This window comes from Pelobates fuscus, chromosome 2, assembly GCF_036172605.1.
Source record: "Pelobates fuscus isolate aPelFus1 chromosome 2, aPelFus1.pri, whole genome shotgun sequence".
Lineage (NCBI taxonomy): Eukaryota > Metazoa > Chordata > Amphibia > Anura > Pelobatidae > Pelobates > Pelobates fuscus.
In genome coordinates, this window is record NC_086318.1 from 451,319,220 (window position 1) to 451,339,194 (window position 19,975).

At 44.4% G+C, this 19,975-nt stretch overlaps 1 protein-coding gene across 1 annotated transcript in view; it reads right to left on the reverse strand.

The window, feature by feature from the left end:
• PEX6 (peroxisomal biogenesis factor 6) overlaps positions 1-19,975 on the reverse strand; it is a 203,806-nt gene that overhangs the window by 53,356 nt on the left and 130,475 nt on the right. Inside the window, exon 9 of the mRNA XM_063444206.1 lies at positions 16,537-16,613. Coding sequence (XP_063300276.1) covers positions 16,537-16,613 — 77 coding nt within the window. The remainder of the gene's footprint in view (positions 1-16,536; positions 16,614-19,975) is intronic.

Here is a 19,975-nt window from a genome sequence, read left to right on the forward strand (position 1 = left end):
CTAGTTTTAACCCTGCAGCTGTAAACATAGCAGTTCAGAGAAACTGCTATGTTTACACTGAGGGTTAATCCAGCCTCTAGTGGCTGTCTCACTGACAGCCACTAGAGGCGCTTCCGCGATTCTCACTGTGAAAATCACAGTGAGAAGACACTGGACGGCCATAGGAAAGTATTGAATAATGCTTTCCTATGGGCGGTTTGAATGCGCGCGCATTCGGATCTGACGTCTGCAGGGGGTGGAGAGTTCCCCAACACAGAGGGAGCCCGGCGCTGGAGAAAGGTAAGTGGCTCAAGGGGTTTTAACCCATTCAGCCCAGCAAGAGGGGGGCCCTGAGGGTGCAGTGGACCTAATGACCCTATAGTGCCAGGAAAACAAGTGCTCCTTTAAAGAAATCATTTTTTAATACTTCTTAACTATATTATTCTTATACTTACCCCATATCATTTATTTCATATAAACATGGTATATATAACATTTATATATTAGATAAGTAGCACTTATAAGCTTATTATAACTAGGCTCGGCCAAATTTGGTCCAATTAGCTGTCTGTTTTCAGGCCCTTTAATATAGGCCACTATGGCTCCCTTCAAGTATGATAGATGTTACCAATAGATCTGACCCCGGTCATTCGTAGCTTGTAGCGTTTAGGGGACAGAGATCCAATTTATTTTAAAAACTTTACTACACCCTGTTCCAAATTTTATCACATGATAGGAGGCTTCATATTTTGCAAAACTTTCTTTACTTTATGCCTCCAGCAGCACAAGTCAATCAATAAACTTTAAACCAATCAGTAACAGGCATCACATCCATATATAAAGCCCTGACAGACACATGACTTCCTCTTTCTTTGCTGCTCCAGCCAAGGCACAGGTCAGAGTATTTTGCTCCAAACTGTTTTACTGATATTGCAATTGTCATTAGTTAATCATTTATTGCTTAACATTCAGTTTGCTCCAAACTGTTATTTTATTAATATTGCTATGGTCCCTTTAGTTAGACACCTTATGCTAGACATTCCGTTTTAATCCAAACTGGTTTTCTGGATATTGCAATGGTCACTTTAATTAAACTTTATTAGCTTGTCCAGCATTTTTGACCTAAACGGGTTTTCATTATTTTGCACTTGCCTTCCATTTGGACTTGTATAGTGTGATATTCTCCCCCTGTTACCCTCCCCCGAATTAACCCTGTATTTTCTGCTTTATTCGCCTGTTTGGTTTTCTGTTGCTGGCACCTTTTCTTTCCTATGCTTTACTCTGGTCTCGATCGCGTTTTTTTATTCATTGGTGCTGGGACTTCAGGGCAGGTCTCTGGGAGTTGGGGGGACTCTGTTCCATACCGGCGGGCCGCAATCGCATCCTCGATCGCGGGCCGCACGCCGCTTTTGAGGGCCGCACTCGCGAGATTCACGTCGGCCATGTCGTTTAGCCAGTTCGTGATTCCCTCAAACTGCCAGCTAGATCTGTTTAAAATATTTTTCCTGCGAAATAAAAGTTTTACAAGTACTTTTAAACTCAATACTAATACATATCATGGGCATGTGGAATAAAGGTTTTATATGTACCTTTTCTGGAAGATTATGAATGGACTGTTCACTGCTGAGCTCTATACTGTAATATTTCATTGGCATGTGAAATAAAAGTTTTAGATGTAACTCTGCATGAATATGTAGGACTGATATATAGGGGATGCAGTACTCATGTCTGCTGGCAGTTTGCTCTATTCTGTTCTATACAATTGTCATGTTGAATAACAGTTTTATTGTACGTCTGGAGGATTATGAATGGACTGTTCCCTGCTGTGGGCATATAGTGGATGCATTACTCTATCTGCTGGCAGGGAAATTAAATAGAGCTGATAACTTACTCAGCTCCCTACTCCCACTGGTCCTCACAACCACTGGATACACTCCTTCCCCACAGGGATACACCTCCCAGGACACAGTAGTGAAGGCACATAACGGAGTAATTAACAGGGGCACTAGAGGGGTGACCCCACCTTACGCTGGTGACCCCCAAGCGAATCTGGTTCCTGTCCTAGTGACATACATATACTGGGGTGAACCCCCTAAGCTGGGTGAACCCCAAGCGAATCTTATTCCGGTACTAGTGACATACATATACCGGAGGGAACCCCCACGCCCTAGGACGGGCTCCTATTCACGGAGTATGATCTGTTACTGTATGCACAGACCGGGACACACTGGATACATGTATATCGACAGAGCCAGGAAGGAGAGCTCACGGTGCTGCCAATTCTCCACAGTACTATATTCCATAAGGGTGACCCCTTGGATAATTTGGAGGCTACCATACCTCCCCATACACGGGCTACGTCCCGACATTACTGACCTCTCATCCAGGTCTTTTTGAGGGTGACCCCCTCCTCAGACCACTCCCAGGAAATCTCTAAGTGGTACTGATTGAAACAATTCCCCAGTCGGAAGTGGAGGCCCACTAAGTGGCAATAAGTGTACTACCGTACCTGACACCTGTTCGGTACCCCACAGACCGAAAGAGTGTCCCAACATGCCATAAGAGACATACATACAGGGGTGACCCCCCCACCGCTGGGTGACCCCCAAGTGAGTCTTACTCCGGTGCTAGTGGCATACGTACAAAGAGGTGACCCCCCTGCCGGACAGGGTGACCCCCCACGCCCTTTCTAGGGCTTCTACCTTCAGAGTACGCTCTGTCATTGTATGCACAGACAAGGGCGTACTAGATGCATGTATTCCGGCACCTCTATGCTTCAACCGAGAAGGAGAACTCACAGTGCTGCCAAAACTCCACAATTCTAGGCCATTTAAGGATAACCCCCTTGGATTATAAATATTGAGGCTTTCACGTCTCCCATACTCGGGCTACGTCCCGACATTGCAGAACGCTCATCCCGGTCTTACTGAGGGTATCTGTAATTGGGCAGACTAGATGGGCCGAATGGTTCTTATCTGCCGTCACATTCTATGTTTCTATGTCCTCATTCTCAGACCACTCCCCGGATCCTGCGAAAGTGGTACTGAGTGATCAAATTCTGGGTGACCCCAGTTATACACGGAGGCCCACTGAGAAGCAATAAGTGTACTGTTGTATGATCCGGTCTCCCACAGACCGAAAGGGTGTGAACCAACATGTCGGACTATCCTCAATATCCCCGACCGATTTTCAGGCGAGGATTAAGGCCGCCATGGCAGCTTCGGGGGAAGAAGTCCTCGCCAATATGCTGGCTAACAACCCAGCTGACAGGGCGGGTGCAATGCAACCAACACCAATGGAAGCTAGAGATACCGAATACGTTAGGTCGGACACCTTATCATCTAAACACCATTGGAAGGGCTCCAACGCGGCTTCTCCAAAGGGGAAAGGGAACACCCCGATTTAGCGGAGCCGTCTCTCAGAACGTCCTGTCCATTAATAATCTCAGGCTCCATCATCAGGGGACGAGGACTTCCTCCCTCCCCCTTCTCTGGAGATCATGAAAGAATGGAGAGCAGAATAGTCTCCATCTGAAGAGGTAAAGTGACAAGACCCGCCTAGCAAGAAAGGTTTTTCTTTGGCACACTCTTGTTTTGACTCACGCACCATCCGACACCCAGGGTCATCCAAATGGGGTTTACTGGAGCACCGGGCACACTTTGCCCACTTCTGGCTCAGGAGGCCTATGGGAAAAGTAGTCCGAGACAAGCTCAGGGTGGAATGCCCACGCCCTCTATTACCGAACAAGATAGTCCTTACCATGGAGTTCGGTATCACTGTGGTGATATTTATGTTCTGATCAGGCCGGGGTTCATGTAAAGGTGTAGGTGAAGGACTCAAAACGAGTTAGGATGAAATACTGGACATGATCAGCCCCGGGAAAAAATTCTATACTTTGCGGACCTGACCCCACCCAAGACTCACCTCTAGAAGCTCACAATGTGAGGGAATGGGTGCAAAGGGCAATATGTAGGTTGGGGAACGCAAGGCAGACAGGTGCAGAGAAAGGCGCAAAGCAACCCAATTAAAGATGGATTTCAAACTATTGAAGTTAGGGACGAAAGAGCGAGGACCTCAGGCGGGAGGACTATTGTTTGGAGAACCATTTATCTCAGCAACCGTTTGGTAGTAAGGAAGACTATCGCCCAGTCGTCAATCTACGCCAACCCAATGGATTTGGGGCGTACCGACACCTCAAGAAGGAAGGTATCCATCTCTTAGGGGATCTACTCCTCAAAAGGGGTTCGCAAGGTTGGATTTGAAGGGCACTTACCTACTGGTTCACATGATGCATCATGAAGTTTCTGAAGCCGGTCACGGCGCACTGAAGAGCAAAGGTTATCCGCTGTCGCATACCTAGACGACTTACTGACCTTTTGCAAATCCAATTCCTGACTACGTTTACAGACGAGATTTATGTTTACAGTTTCGGGAATTGTTGGGATTCATAGTGAACAGAGAGGAGTCGGTTCGATCCCAGTTCCGAGTGATTCAGTTCCTCTACTTCGGAATAGATTTCACGTTGGGAGGATTACACCTTCCCACATCATTGATAGCACGATTCATAAGGAAATTCAATGGGTACGGCGGAAAGGCACCATAACCCTTTGACTATTTCCCAGGACCGCTTCACTACCGAGTCAGACAGCGGCTGAAAGCTCACTGCCTGAGATCCGGACACACCTATGAAATTGGGATCAGAATAGCGAAGACTTCGATAGTACTCATTACCGCGGTAAAGGAGTCAGAATGGTTGTCCTTAATCGTGGTCATCCTCTACTCCTTCAGTTTTAACTTGCCTTCGGCAGATCCAAAAGGAGAACATCATCCATTGATAATGCAGGAGCGTCTGGAGTTGGTGGATTGGTGTCTTTCAGGGGAGACTGGTACGTCAAGGGACTATCGCAACCAACTAGAAACCTATTATGGGACTCATGGACACCAGGTATTCCCCGAAATAACTTATCCGCATGGAACACCTGGAGTCGCTGGTGTATGGGAAGGGACTGAGATCCCTTTATTACCGTTATCTTCTCGATGCTGACTCTTTATCATACCTTTTTGCTACGGGCCGATCGAAACGATCGGACCGTTCCATTAACGGGATACGTTCCGCAATTTCGACGACGCATAGTACGATTCATGACACTCCGGTCAATCAGGAGCCTTTGATATGCCGCTTTCTGCGGGGTATCAAACTGTCCAGAACCATGCGTCAAAGTATCACTGTTGTGGGACTTTGATTTGGTTCTTTTAGAACTAGTCAGATAACATGGACCTATCCCTCCGTCAGCCGTCAGCCATAGTCACGTTACTTTTAGGTCTTTTCGTCGGGTATCAGATGTACTGGAGTTCGACGTAGACGGTCTTTTCGGTATCACCGGAAGGAATGATTTCTACGGTGTCTCGTAGAACTAAATCTTATCCGAGTCCGTATCTTACCCTGTTCCCGGCGGTTTCACAGTCTTTGTGCAGTTAAAGGGTACTTCGTTACATGGAGATCACGACAACACTTAGATTGTCACATTCAGGACATGTGCTGGTCTAATACTAACCATACAAGCCAGTTACCACGAACACTCTCTCTAGATGGGTTCATTGGTTGTTATCGCTAGCGGGGGTGGAGACGTGTTTTGGGTACTCATTCGGTACGAGGCACGGCTGCTTCTCAGGCCTTCACGGGGGGGGGCCTCTATATTTTACAGCGACGAATTGGACACGGATAGACTACTTCCGTATATTTATTTTCGGCAACCAAACACGCATCCTTCTCGCTCATACCACAGCTTTAAAAATGCAAAATATGAAGCCTGCTGTCATGTGATAACATTGTAGATTATGCTAACGTAGTGTACCTATAATCTTAATTTTAATAATGACAGGAGGCGAATATTTTCCCTCCCTGTTTCCCTCCCTATACTCTGGAAAATGTTAATATTCTGGTTGGTCATTTTCTTAGTGTAATTATAAGGTTTTGGTATTTCATTATATTTATGGGATGCTTATCTGGTTGACATGTGTTAGATACGTGTTGATTATTAAGTATACTATGGTTGTTTAATGTTTCAGTATATTAACTTAATATAAATATAGATACATATAGTACTGGATTTAATGTGGACAACAGTTGGTTTCCATCACCTTTCACGTATTTCTGTTCTTTTCAGTGTAATCATCATCAATGGATTCGACAAGATAAAGCTGGAAGGTTTCAAGTTTTGTTTCAAGTTATGTTCTACACGTTACTCAGGACTGTTACTGTTTTTTGCATCAAGAAAGAGGAAGTCATGTGTCTGTCAGGGCTTTATATATGGATGTGATGCCTGTTACTGATTGGTTTAACGTTTTTTTCTGATTGACTTGTGCTGCTGGAGGCATAAAGTAAAGAAAGTTATGCAAAATATTCGCCTCCTGTCATTATTAAAATTAAGATTATAGGTACACTACGTTAGCATAATCTACAATTATTATGCAAATTCTATTTAAGTGTCACAAAGATTAAATATTTTGTTTTTCAGTTTAACTCATGGATGGCATTGTGTCTCAGGGCTCTTTTGATCACTGAAAACAATCTCGGACACCTGTGATAATTATATTGCCAGGTGAGCCCAATTTAAGGAAAAACTACTAAAGGAGGGTGTTCCACATTATTAAGCAGAGCACCATTTTCATGCAATATGGGGAAGAAAAAGGATCTCTCTGCTGCCAAAAAGAATGAAATAGTTCAATGCCTTGGACGAGGTATGAAAACATTAGATATTTCACGAAAACTTAAGCGTGATCATCGCACTATTAAGAGATTTGTGGCTGATTCAGAGCACAGACGGGTTTGTGCAAATAAAGGCACATTGAGGAAGATTTCTGCCAGATCCATGCATTGGATCAAGAGAGCAGCTGCTAAAATACCATTACATAGCAGCAAACAGATATTTGAAGCTGCTGGTGCCTCTGGAGTCCCACGGACATCAAGGTGTAGAGTCCTCCAGAGTCTTGCAACTGTGCATAAACCGTCTATTCGGTCACCACTAACAAATGCTCACAAGCAGAAACGGCTGCATTGGGCAGAAAAATACATGAAGACTTATTTTCAAACAGTCCTGTTCACTGATGAGGCCGTGCAACCCTGGATGGTTGGTGGACGGCCACCCTGTTCCAACAAGGCTTCGACGTCAGCAAGGCGGTGGTGGAGTCATTTTTTGGGCCGGAATCATGGGAAGAGAGCTGGTCGGCCCCTTTAGGGTCCCTGAAGGTGTAATGATGACCTCTGCAAAGTATGTGGAGTTTCTGACTGATCACTTTCATCCCTGGTACAGAAGGAAGAAATATGCTTTCCGTAATAAAATTATCTTCATGCATGCAAAGAATACCTCTGCATCAATGGCTGCTATGGGGATAAAAGGAGAGAAAGTCATGGTGTGGCCTCCATCCTCCCCTGATCTCAATCCTATTGAGAACCTTTGGAGCATCCTCAAGCAAAAGATCTATGAGGGTGGGAGGCAGTTTACATCCAAACAGCAGCTCTGGGAGGCTATTCTGACATCTTGCAAACAAATTCAAGCATAAATTGTCCAAAAACTCACAAGTTCAATGGATGCAAGACTTGTGAAGCTGCTATCAAATAAGGAGTCCTATGTTAAAATGTAACGTGACCTGTTAAAATGTTTAAAAAGTTAAAATGTTGTTATAAGTTTGATATAAATAGCTTTTGATTTCAGTAAATATGCTGCAAACACAACAAAGTGTTTTGAAACTTACTGTGTGTAATAATTTGGAACAGTGCATTGTAAGTTTTTTATGTTTAAAAAAAAATACTGTTATCATTGGGAGGTTTGTTCAATACAATTTGAATTGTACTCTTAATAGTTGATAACATGAGAATTATGCAGTCTCTCAGCTCCCTGAAGTCTGAATAACAGGTTCAGTGGTAGATAAGGAGGAATTTACAGCTGATCCATATTCTGATTCCTTCTTAAGTAGAGTGTCTGCAGACATCAATAGAGTCCAACACTGAGAGAATGACTGCAGTCATCAATAGAGTCCAACACTGAGAGAATGACTGCACTCCTCGATGGAGTCCAACATTGAGAGAATGACTGCAGACATCAATAGAGTCCAACATTGAGAGAATGACTGCAGACATTAATAGAATCAAACAAGGAGAGAATAACTGCAGTCTGTGATAAAGTCCAACACTGAGAGAATGACTGCACTCCTCGATAGAGTCCAACATTCCTTCATACAGTTCGAAACTGAGAGAATGTCTGCAGACATCAATAGAGTCCAACATTGAGAGAATGACTGCAGACATCAATAGAGTCCAACACTGAAAGAATGACTGCAGACATCAACAAAGTCCAACACTGAGAGAATGACTGCACTCCTTGATGGAGTCCAACACTGAAAGAATGACTGCACTCCTCGATGGAGTCCAACACTGAGAGAATGACTGCAGACATCAATAGAGTCCAACACTGAAAGAATGCACTTCTCGATGGAGTCCAACACTGAAAGAATTACTTCAGTCCTCGATAGAGTCTTCTAGCAGCTGTGGGATTCAAGCATTATCTCGTTCATCGTGACACATGATCGAGGGACCCGCGGTCTTGCCAGATCCTCTATAAACGATAATGTTGTACTCTTGTGCGTGTGTAATTGCAGCGAAAGAAAAAAAAAAGCGTGCCAGTGTCAGGGTACCTGAAGTCTCTACCGGAGGAGGTTAGACTTTCAAACGGCCGTCCTCTCAGGGGGGCTGATTCACCCAATCCTCACCGCTCTCATAGCCGTTCACACGCCGGCCGCGATAGCCCCGCTTCCTTTTATGACGCGGCGCTCAGGAGCCGACGTCATGACGGCAATCACATCCCGACCTGTCAATCTAGTTCTGAACAACGAATCAGGGCTCGGCAAGGGCGGAGTCATCAATTAAAGAACCAAGGTATAAAAGAGGGATGTGTGTAATGGTTCATTGCCCTGTCGTGGTTCTAGCTTGTCTGGTCACTCAGTGCTCTTATTACTATTGTCTCTTTGGTTCTGACTCGGCTTGTACTTTCGTTCCTGCTTATCCCTCTTGTCCTTTGACCTTGGCTCGTCTCTCGCTTACCTGTTCTCTCGTTCCCTCGACCTCGGCTTGTCTCTGACCATTCTTTGCTTTCTCTTTACGTTAGTCCGGCCATTCTAAGGTCCGGTATATGTACCTATCTCCTGTTTGTATTCTGCGTGTTGGATCCCTGTCCCGATCCTGACATTACGACAGGGCCAATGGATCCTGCAGGTACAAACGCTCAGATTGGTTCTCCTGACTCGAGATTTGAAGCCATGGACCATAGAATGGACCAGATGGCTCTAGCGCTGCAAGCATTACTATCCCATCCTAGTAATCAAGCAGAGGAGAGGCGTACACCACCCGTCTCTCTTGTTAATACAGGCCTAGAGGTAGCCACAGTGGGAGCCTCTTCCCGTGTTACTTCCCCTTTACGGTATGGTGGTTCTCCGGATACCTGTCGAGGTTTCCTAAACCAGATAGGGATTCATTTTGAATTACAACCCCGCGCCTACCCTACAGACAGGGCAAAGGTTGGATTCATAATCTCGCTACTCATTGACAAAGCTCTTAGATGGGCTAACCCTCTGTGGGAAAATGATAATCCAGTAGTCTATAATTATAATGCATTTGTCACTACTTTTAGGAGGACTTTTGATCCTCCAGGAAGAAAGGCCAGTGCAGCTAGACTACTATTACGTCTTAGACAGCATAGCCTAACCCTTGTGGATTATGCGTTAGAGTTCAGATCCTTGGCGGCAGAGGTCAAGTGGAATGAACAAGCCTATATGGACGTATTTCTGAACGGATTATCAGATGAGATCTTAGACGAGGTTGCCACAAGAGATCTTCCTGAAAATTTGGAAGAATTAATTTCATTTATGTCTCGAATAGATGAACGCATGAGACAGAGGCAGAACACTCGAGATAGAAGTCATAGACCTTCCTTAAGACTAGCCCCCGCATTTCAGAATTCGGAATCTACTACTCTAGCCCTCCCAGAACCTATGCAAATTGGTAACACTCGTCTCTCAGAAAGTGAAAGACAATACAGGAGAAGGGAGGGTCTGTGTATGTATTGTGGAGTAGAAGGTCACCTACGCCTAAATTGCCCTAACCGTCCGGGAAACGCTCGCACCTAAGTTTCTCAAGAGGACAGGCCTTGGGTGTTTCTATTTTGTCCTCTACTTATGATTACAAGGATCATAGGCTTCTGTTACCTGTTTCTTTAACTTGGGAAAAGGGAGTACTTAATGCTATGGCATTAATAGATTCTGGAGCAGCTGAAAGCTTTATTGACCAAGCCTTTGTCAAGAACCACTCTATCCCATCTCAGCTAAGGGATACACCCTTGGCCATTGAGGCCATAGATGGTAGACCATTATCTGATCCTGTTATTTCTCGTGAGACTATACCAGTTAAGTTGACCATTGGTATTTTACACAAGGAGGCTATATCTCACATGCTTATCTCATCTCCTTCAGTTCCAATAGTCTTGGGGTACCCCTGGCTTAAGAAGCATAACCCTATTATTGATTGGGAACAAGGTGAGATAGTCTCCTGGGGTCAGGGTTGCCAGAAAGGTTGTTTACGGAAAATCTCACCGGTTTGCGTAGTTGACACACCTAGTAACTCTAACCAGCCCACAGATTTACGGATACCATCTCAGTACCTGGATTTAAAGGCAGTCTTTGATAAAAAGAGGGCTGATACTTTACCCCCACACATGTCCTTTGACTGTAAGATTAGACTCCTGCCTGGTACTATGCCTCCGAGGGGTACTGTATATCCTCTATCCACTAAGGAGAACTTAGTCTTAGAGGAATACATACAGGAGAACTTAGACAAGGGATTTATTAGGAGATCCTCTTCTCCAGCCGGCGCCGGTTTCTTTTTTGTAGATAAGAAAGACGGCACTTTACGGCCTTGCATTGATTATCGGGGCTTGAATAAGATAACGATCAGAAATGCTTATCCTATTCCCTTGATTACTGAGCTATTTGATCGCCTGAAAGGCTCCAAGATTTTTTACCAAGTTAGATCTGAGGGGAGCTTATAACTTGGTGAGAATTCAGCAGGGTGATGAATGGAAAACGGCTTTCAATACCCGGTGTGGCCACTATGAGTATACGGTAATGCCCTTCGGGCTTTGCAATGCTCCTGCTGTATTCCATGACCTAATTAATGAGGTTCTTAGGGAATTTCAACATGAATGTGTTATAGTTTATTTGGATGATATACTAATACACTCTAGAGAGCCTGAGACTCACCACAAACAAGTCAGAAGGGTATTGCATAAGCTTCTACAACACGGTTTGTACTGCAAATTGGAGAAGTGTAGCTTTGACCAATCTCAGATAAACTTTCTTGGTTACGTTATTTCTGGAGACGGGTTTAGGATGGACCCGGTTAAACTCCAATCAATCTTAGATTGGCCATTACCCAAGGGACTCAAGGCCATTCAGAGGTTTATCGGATTCTCCAATTATTATAGGCGCTTCATTAAGGGGTACTCGTCTATTATTGCTCCTATTACCAACATGACTAGACAGGGTGCTGATACCAAGACCTGGTCTCCTGAGGCGCTTGTTGCTTTCAGTACTCTCAAGGAACAGTTTGCCTCAGCACCGATATTAGTTCATCCTGATACCTCTTTGCCTTTTTTACTCGAGGTAGACGCCTCAGAGACAGGTGTAGGCGCTATCTTGTCCCAAAGGCTAGGTTTGAATAAACCGCTGCACCCATGTGGTTTTTTTTCCAAGAAATTGTCTGGGCCTGAAAGCAGATATGATATTGGTGACAGGGAACTATTAGCGGTCATTATGGCTTTAAAGGAGTGGAGACATTTGTTGGAAGGGACTTTACACCCGGTTACTATTTTGACGGATCACAAGAATTTGTCATATATAGGGGAAGCCAAACGCTTGTCCGCCAGGCAGGCTCGTTGGTCTTTGTTCCTTACTCATTTCAACTACGTGCTCACTTATAGACCTGGTTCTAAGAACTCTAAGGCTGATGCATTGTCCCGCCAACATGAACCTTCTACTATGTCTGATATGGTTTTTTCTTCTATAGTTCCCAAGTGTAATATTGTTGCCAACACAAGCATCAAGATTCACTCTCCGTTGCTTGCTGAGATAAAAAAATTACAGCATCTGGCTCCCAGACTTGTTCCTGGGGATCGGTACTTCGTTCCTCCTAAACTCCAACTGGAACTTATGCAGTGTTTTCATAACAGTAAATTTGCCGGACACCCTGGCATACGCAAGTCGTGTTCTCTGATTTCTAAAGATTCCTGGTGGCCTTCGTTACGTAAGGATGTAAAGGACTTCGTCGGGGCATGTGATGTCTGTATGAGGACTAAACAACCTCATACGCTTCCATGTGGGCTTTTGCACCCCCTAGAAATTCCCGAGAAACCATGGTCTTGTTTGGCTATGGACTTCATTGTCGATTTGCCTGTTTCTAAGAAACATACTGTTATCCTCACAGTGATTGACAGGTTTACTAAAATGGCTCATTTTGTACCCCTGCCTAAATTGCCCTCTTCTCCCGAATTGGCTGAGATTTTCGCGAGGGAGATTTTTCGTTTACATGGTATTCCTTCTGAAATTGTTTCTGATAGAGGGTCCCAATTTGTTTCCCGGTTTTGGAGGCCCTTCTGTTCTCAATTTGGCATCAAATTGAATTTTTCCTCTGCCTATCATCCCCAGTCCAACGGAGCTGCCGAACGCACCAACCAAAAGGTTGAACAGTTTTCGCGTTGTTTTGTTTCTGAACACCAGGACGATTGGGTCAGTCTGATTCCTTGGGCGGAGTTTGCGCACAACAACCTTGTTTGCGATTCTACTCGTTCTAGCCCCTTTTTCATGAATTATGGCTTCCATCCTTCCGTTCTTCCGTCGGTTTCCCCGTCCCAAGGGATACCGTCGGTTGATGTTCATGTTGCCAATCTGAGGAAGTTGTGGGATCAGACTCGACGAATTCTTCTTCATAATTCCACGGTGTCCAAACGACACGCTGACAAACGTAGACGGGTGGCTCCGGTGTTTTCCCCGGGTGATAGGGTATGGCTGAGTACCAGAAACATCCGCTTGAAGGTTCCTTCCATGAAATTTGCTCCTCGTTACATAGGCCCTTACAGGGTTCTGTCTCGTATAAACCCGGTTGCGTATCGTCTGGCTCTTCCGCCTGCCCTGCGCATCCCGAACTCCTTTCATGTTTCCTTATTGAAACCTTTGGTTTGTAACAGATTTTCCTCCGCTGTATCCTCCCCTCGTTCTGTCCAGGTTGAGGGTCAGGAGGAGTATGAGGTCAAGTCCATTCTCGATTCTCGAGTTTCTCGGGGGAGGGTGCAATATCTTGTTGACTGGAAAGGTTATGGTCCTGAGGAAAGGTCTTGGGTGGTCCAGGAAGATGTGCATGCTCCTCGTCTCCTCAGGGCTTTTCATGCTCGTTTTCCGTCTCGCCCCGGTTCCTTCCGCCCGGTGGGCGTTTCTGAGAGGGGGGGTACTGTCAGGGTACCTGAAGTCTCTACCTCGGAGGAGGTTAGACTTTCAAACGGCCGTCCTCTCAGGGGGGCTGATTCACCCAATCCTCACCGCTCTCATAGCCGTTCACACGCCGGCCGCGATAGCCCCGCTTCCTTTTATGACGCGGCGCTCAGGAGCCGACGTCATGACGGCAATCACATCCCGACCTGTCAATCTAGTTCTGAACAACGAATCAGGGCTCGGCAAGGGCGGAGTCATCAATTAAAGAACCAAGGTATAAAAGAGGGATGTGTGTAATGGTTCATTGCCCTGTCGTGGTTCTAGCTTGTCTGGTCACTCAGTGCTCTTATTACTATTGTCTCTTTGGTTCTGACTCGGCTTGTACTTTCGTTCCTGCTTATCCCTCTTGTCCTTTGACCTCGGCTCGTCTCTCGCTTACCTGTTCTCTCGTTCCCTCGACCTCGGCTTGTCTCTGACCATTCTTTGCTTTCTCTTTACGTTAGTCCGGCCATTCTAAGGTCCGGTATATGTACCTATCTCCTGTTTGTATTCTGCGTGTTGGATCCCTGTCCCGATCCTGACAGCCAGAAACCTGTAGAAGGAAGACGGCAGTGGTCATAACGGACAGCTTCAGGTAAGTAAACCTCTCTTTCACTGCACCCCCCTGACCTCAGACCCTAACTGTAGATACCACATTCAGAATTCTTTAGAACAAGCATGTCAAAGTTGCGGCCCACAATGAATATATTGCGGCCTACCTGCCCTGGGCCACTTTGTGCTGTGACTGCGACCAGCCGTAAGACAGGAAAGATCTTTCCTGTCTGATTCGAGGAGATGGACATCACCTTCTACTCTGACCTCTCCCGCCAGACCCTACAGTGGCGAAAAACACTACGTCCCCTCACATCCATATGTGAGGATGGGCCCCAACACGAGCGCTACTCATCCAGCATCAGAACACAGAGATCAGGGTGACTGAGGCAACGGAGATCGAGGCAACTCTAGCCACACTGGGTATGAACCACGCCGCAACGTCTGCACCGACAACCTGGGACCCGGCTAATGTTGTCCCGTTCTTCCCGGCGAATAGGAGTTTACCCGGCCGGGCAAATACTTGACTCTGGAGACTATTTTATCTGTTTATTTTCGTTTAAACCTTGCTTTCTCACCTATTACGACATAAGTGCCTCAAGGGGCCAGCATCTTACAGATGCACAGTTAGCACAGCATAAGTTATCAGTTATTATTGTATTTCCCTTTACTCAGACAACACTTAAATGCCACACATTATATACAACGCAAGCAGGGAAGGACCGTAACCATCTTCCCCACCTGACGACCCTAAATGAGCTGCGACCGGGATTAACCCGGGAACACAGGCTCCCTAAAGATCACCTACCCCCCAGCTCCATGCTAGTATCCACTAACACCCACTCATCCATGTGGAGCTGCACTCCTATAGCGTCCAGTCCGCTCTAGAGACACACTACTTCTCTCTCATTTTTGCTAACGTACGGCCATACATGCCTTAGACATCTACCCCCACTACCACGACCACTGGAGGCAGGTATATGGCAGTAACACGCTACATTACTATCAATAATAAAAAACGCAGGCTACATTGATATTCTACCAACTGCATGTAAATGGTTAACCGCAATGTTACGCTTTATTGAATGTGTCATAAACAATGTCTATCACAAGTAGACTGCGAAAAAATAAAGAATTTATAAAAATAATTGGGGGAAGGAGGAGGCAGTGTATTAAATTTGGGGATTGGGCAGTGTGTTCGAGTGGTGGGAGGAGGGGGTAGTGTATTAAATTGGTGAAGGCAGAGTGTAGTGTATTAAATTAGAGTGGTGAGAGTGGGGGCAGTGTATTTGATTTGGGGCCAAAGTTTTAGATTTGTGAGCAGTGTATTAGATTGGATTTTGGGGCAATGTGTTGGATTTGTGGGCAGTGTATTAGATTGGATTTGGGGGCAATGTGTTGGATTTGTGGGCAGTGTATTAGATTGGATTTTGGGGCAATGTGTTGGATTTGTGGGCAGTGTATTAGATTGGATTTTGGGGCAATGTGTTGGATTTGTGGGCAGTGTATTAGAATGGGGGTGGGGGCAGTGTATCATACTGGGTCTGCATCGAGGTACTGAATGCTCCCCATGAAAATGCTGATTGGCCGCGCAACCGTGCCACACATCCATAATAGCCTCCCAATGCTTTCCTATGGAAAGTTTGATGATCTCAGTCAAAATGAAAAACACACTCATAGGACTTCAAAATCAACAAGATAACGTCATTTGTTTTTCACACCTGTGCAACAGCATACATTCACCATTTCAGTCCCAAACTTTTCTTAATATGTCATGGTAGTTGTCTGAAACATTGGTTATATGCATATGCACTTCTCCTTAAAAGAAATTAGCTCTTTTGTTTACTTTGAAGCCCTACGAGTGTGAGGACGTCAGTTAGGCAACTGTTTTACATGTACTTTTCTATGAAAAAATTTATGCGGCCCACATAAACTTAGACCTTGTTTATTTGGCCCGTGTTAGCGTTTGCATGTATCCTAAAGCAAGCATGTCAAACTCAAAGACCACTGAAATTGACCAATCCACTTTAGAATACCAGTCTTACCCAAATTATTATATTTTCCTGGGACCTCTCCCATAGCAACTCCGCTCTGCTCAACCAGATATCTCTGTTCATTTAGCTCAAAAAGAGTCCTAAAATATCCCTTCAAGAAATCCATTGATACAGGGAGGCTTGGGTTTACCAAGTTTAAAGATTAGCAAAGAGCAGCTTTAACTGCTAAGGCAATTTCCTTCCAGTCACGATGAGAGCCCCCCAAATACGTATCGATAGAAAACTCCTTTTGCGCGCAATCTGCTCACTTATACAGGATCCTGCAAGCAATCTCCCCCCAAAAATAAATAAATACATTTAAAAAAGAGAGCCAGATCTTCCATAACAAGTCAAGAGAAGGCGATAAGTGCAAAATAAGGGGAAAAGGTGCAATTCTCACCACGAGCTCCTGACCCTGGCACAGGCGTTCTTTCCAGCTTTAGTCAGGAGAGCACAGAGGTCGCCCAATACAAAGCCCTGATAGCAAAAAAAACAAACCAATATCATTACATGTCATAAACATGCACACCATAACCACAACTATACTGCATCATACGCACACCATAACCACAACTATACTGCATCATACGCACACCATAACCACAACTATACTGCATCATACGCACACCATAACCACGACTATACTGCATCATACGCACACCATAACCACAACTATACTGCATCATACGCACACCATAACCACAACTATACTGCATCATACGCACACCATAACCACAACTATACTGCATCATACGCACACCATAACCACGACTATACTGCATCATACGCACACCATAACCACAACTATACTGCATCATACGCACACCATAAACACAACTATACTGCATCATACGCACACCATAACCACGACTATACTGCATCATACGCACACCATAACCACAACTATACTGCATCATACGCACACCATAACCACAACTATACTGCATCATACGCACACCATAACCACAACTATACTGCATCATACGCACACCATAACCACAACTATACTGCATCATACGCACACCATAACCACAACTATACTGCATCATACGCACACCATAACCACAACTATACTGCATCATACGCACACCATAACCACAACTATACTGCATCATACGCACACCATAACCACAACTATACTGCATCATACGCACACCATAACCACGACTATACTGCATCATACGCACACCATAACCACGACTATACTGCATCATACGCACACCATAACCACGACTATACTGCATCATACGCACACCATAACCACAACTATACTGCATCATACGCACACCATAACCACGACTATACTGCATCATACGCACACCATGACCACGACTATACTGCATCATACGCACACCATAACCACAACTATACTGCATCATACGCACACCATGACCACGACTATACTGCATCATACGCACACCATAACCACAACTATACTGCATCATACGCACACCATAACCACGACTATACTGCATCATACGCACACCATAACCACAACTATACTGCATCATACGCACACCATAACCACGACTATACTGCATCATACGCACACCATAACCACAACTATACTGCATCATACGCACACCATAACCACGACTATACTGCATCATACGCACACCATAACCACAACTATACTGCATCATACGCACACCATAACCACAACTATACTGCATCATACGCACACCATAACCACAACTATACTGCATCATACGCACACCATAACCACAACTATACTGCATCATACGCACACCATAACCACAACTATACTGCATCATACGCACACCATAACCACAACTATACTGCATCATACGCACACCATAACCACAACTATACTGCATCATACGCACACCATAACCACAACTATACTGCATCATACGCACACCATAACCACAACTATACTGCATCATATGCACACCATAACCACAACTATACTGCATCATACGCACACCATAACCACAACTATACTGCATCATACGCACACCATAACCACAACTATACTGCATCATACGCACACCATAACCACAACTATACTGCATCATACGCACACCATAACCACAACTATACTGCATCATACGCACACCATAACCACAACTATACTGCATCATACGCACACCATAACCACAACTATACTGCATCATACGCACACCATAACCACAACTATACTGCATCATATGCACACCATAACCACGACTAGAACTGCATACCACCACTTACACTGCCACAATATAATATATGACACCACTCACTGCCACAATATAATATATGTCACCACTCACTGCCACCATATAATATATGTCACCACTCACTGCCACAATATAATATATGACACCACTCACTGCCACAATATAATGCATGTCACCACTCACTGCCACAATATAATACATGTCACCACTCACTGCCACAATATAATATATGACACTACTCACTGCCACAATATAATACATGTCACCACTCACTGCCACAATATAATACATGTCACCACTCACTGCCACAATATAATACATGACACCACTCACTGCCACAATATAATACATGTCACCACTCACTGCCACAATATAATATATGACACCACTCACTGCCACATTATAATACATGACACCACTCACTGCCACATTATAATACATGTCACCACTCACTGCCACAATATAATACATGTCACCACTCACTGCCACAATATAATACATGTCACCACTCACTGCCACAATATAATACATGTCACCACTCACTGCCACAATATAATACATGTCACCACTCACTGCCACAATATAATACATGTCACCACTCACTGCCACAATATAATATATGACACCACTCACTGCCACATTATAATATATGACATCACTTACTGTCACATTATAATACATGTCACCACTCACTGCCACATTATAATACATGTCACCACTCACTGCCACATTATAATATATGACATCACTTACTGTCACATTATAATACATGTCACCACTCACTGCCACATTATAATACATGTCACCACTCACTGCCACATTATAATATATGACATCACTTACTGTCACATTATAATACATGTCACCACTCACTGCCACAATATAATACATGTCACCACTCACTGCCACATTATAATACATGTCACCACTCACTGCCACAATATAATATATGACACCACTCACTGCCACATTATATAATATATGACACCACTCACTGCCACATTATAATACATGTCACCACTCACTGCCACATTATAATATATGACATCACTTACTGTCACATTATAATACATGTCACCACTCACTGCCACATTATAATACATGTCACCACTCACTGCCACAATATAATACATGTCACCACTCACTGCCACAATATAATATATGACACCACTCACTGCCACATTATAATATATGTCACCACGTGCTGTCACATTATAATACATGTCAACACTCACTGCCACATTATAATACATGTCACCACTCACTGCCACATTATAATATATGACATCACTTACTGTCACATTATAATACATGTCACCACTCACTGCCACATTATAATACATGTCACCACTCACTGCCACATTATAATACATGTCACCACTCACTGCCACATTATAATACATGTCACCACTCACTGCCACATTATAATATATGACATCACTTACTGTCACATTATAATACATGTCACCACTCACTGCCACAATATAATACATGTCACCACTCACTGCCACATTATAATATATGACACCACTCACTGCCACATTATAATACATGTCACCACTCACTGCCACATTATAATACATGTCACCACTCACTGCCACATTATAATACATGTCACCACTCACTGCCACAATATAATACATGTCACCACTTACT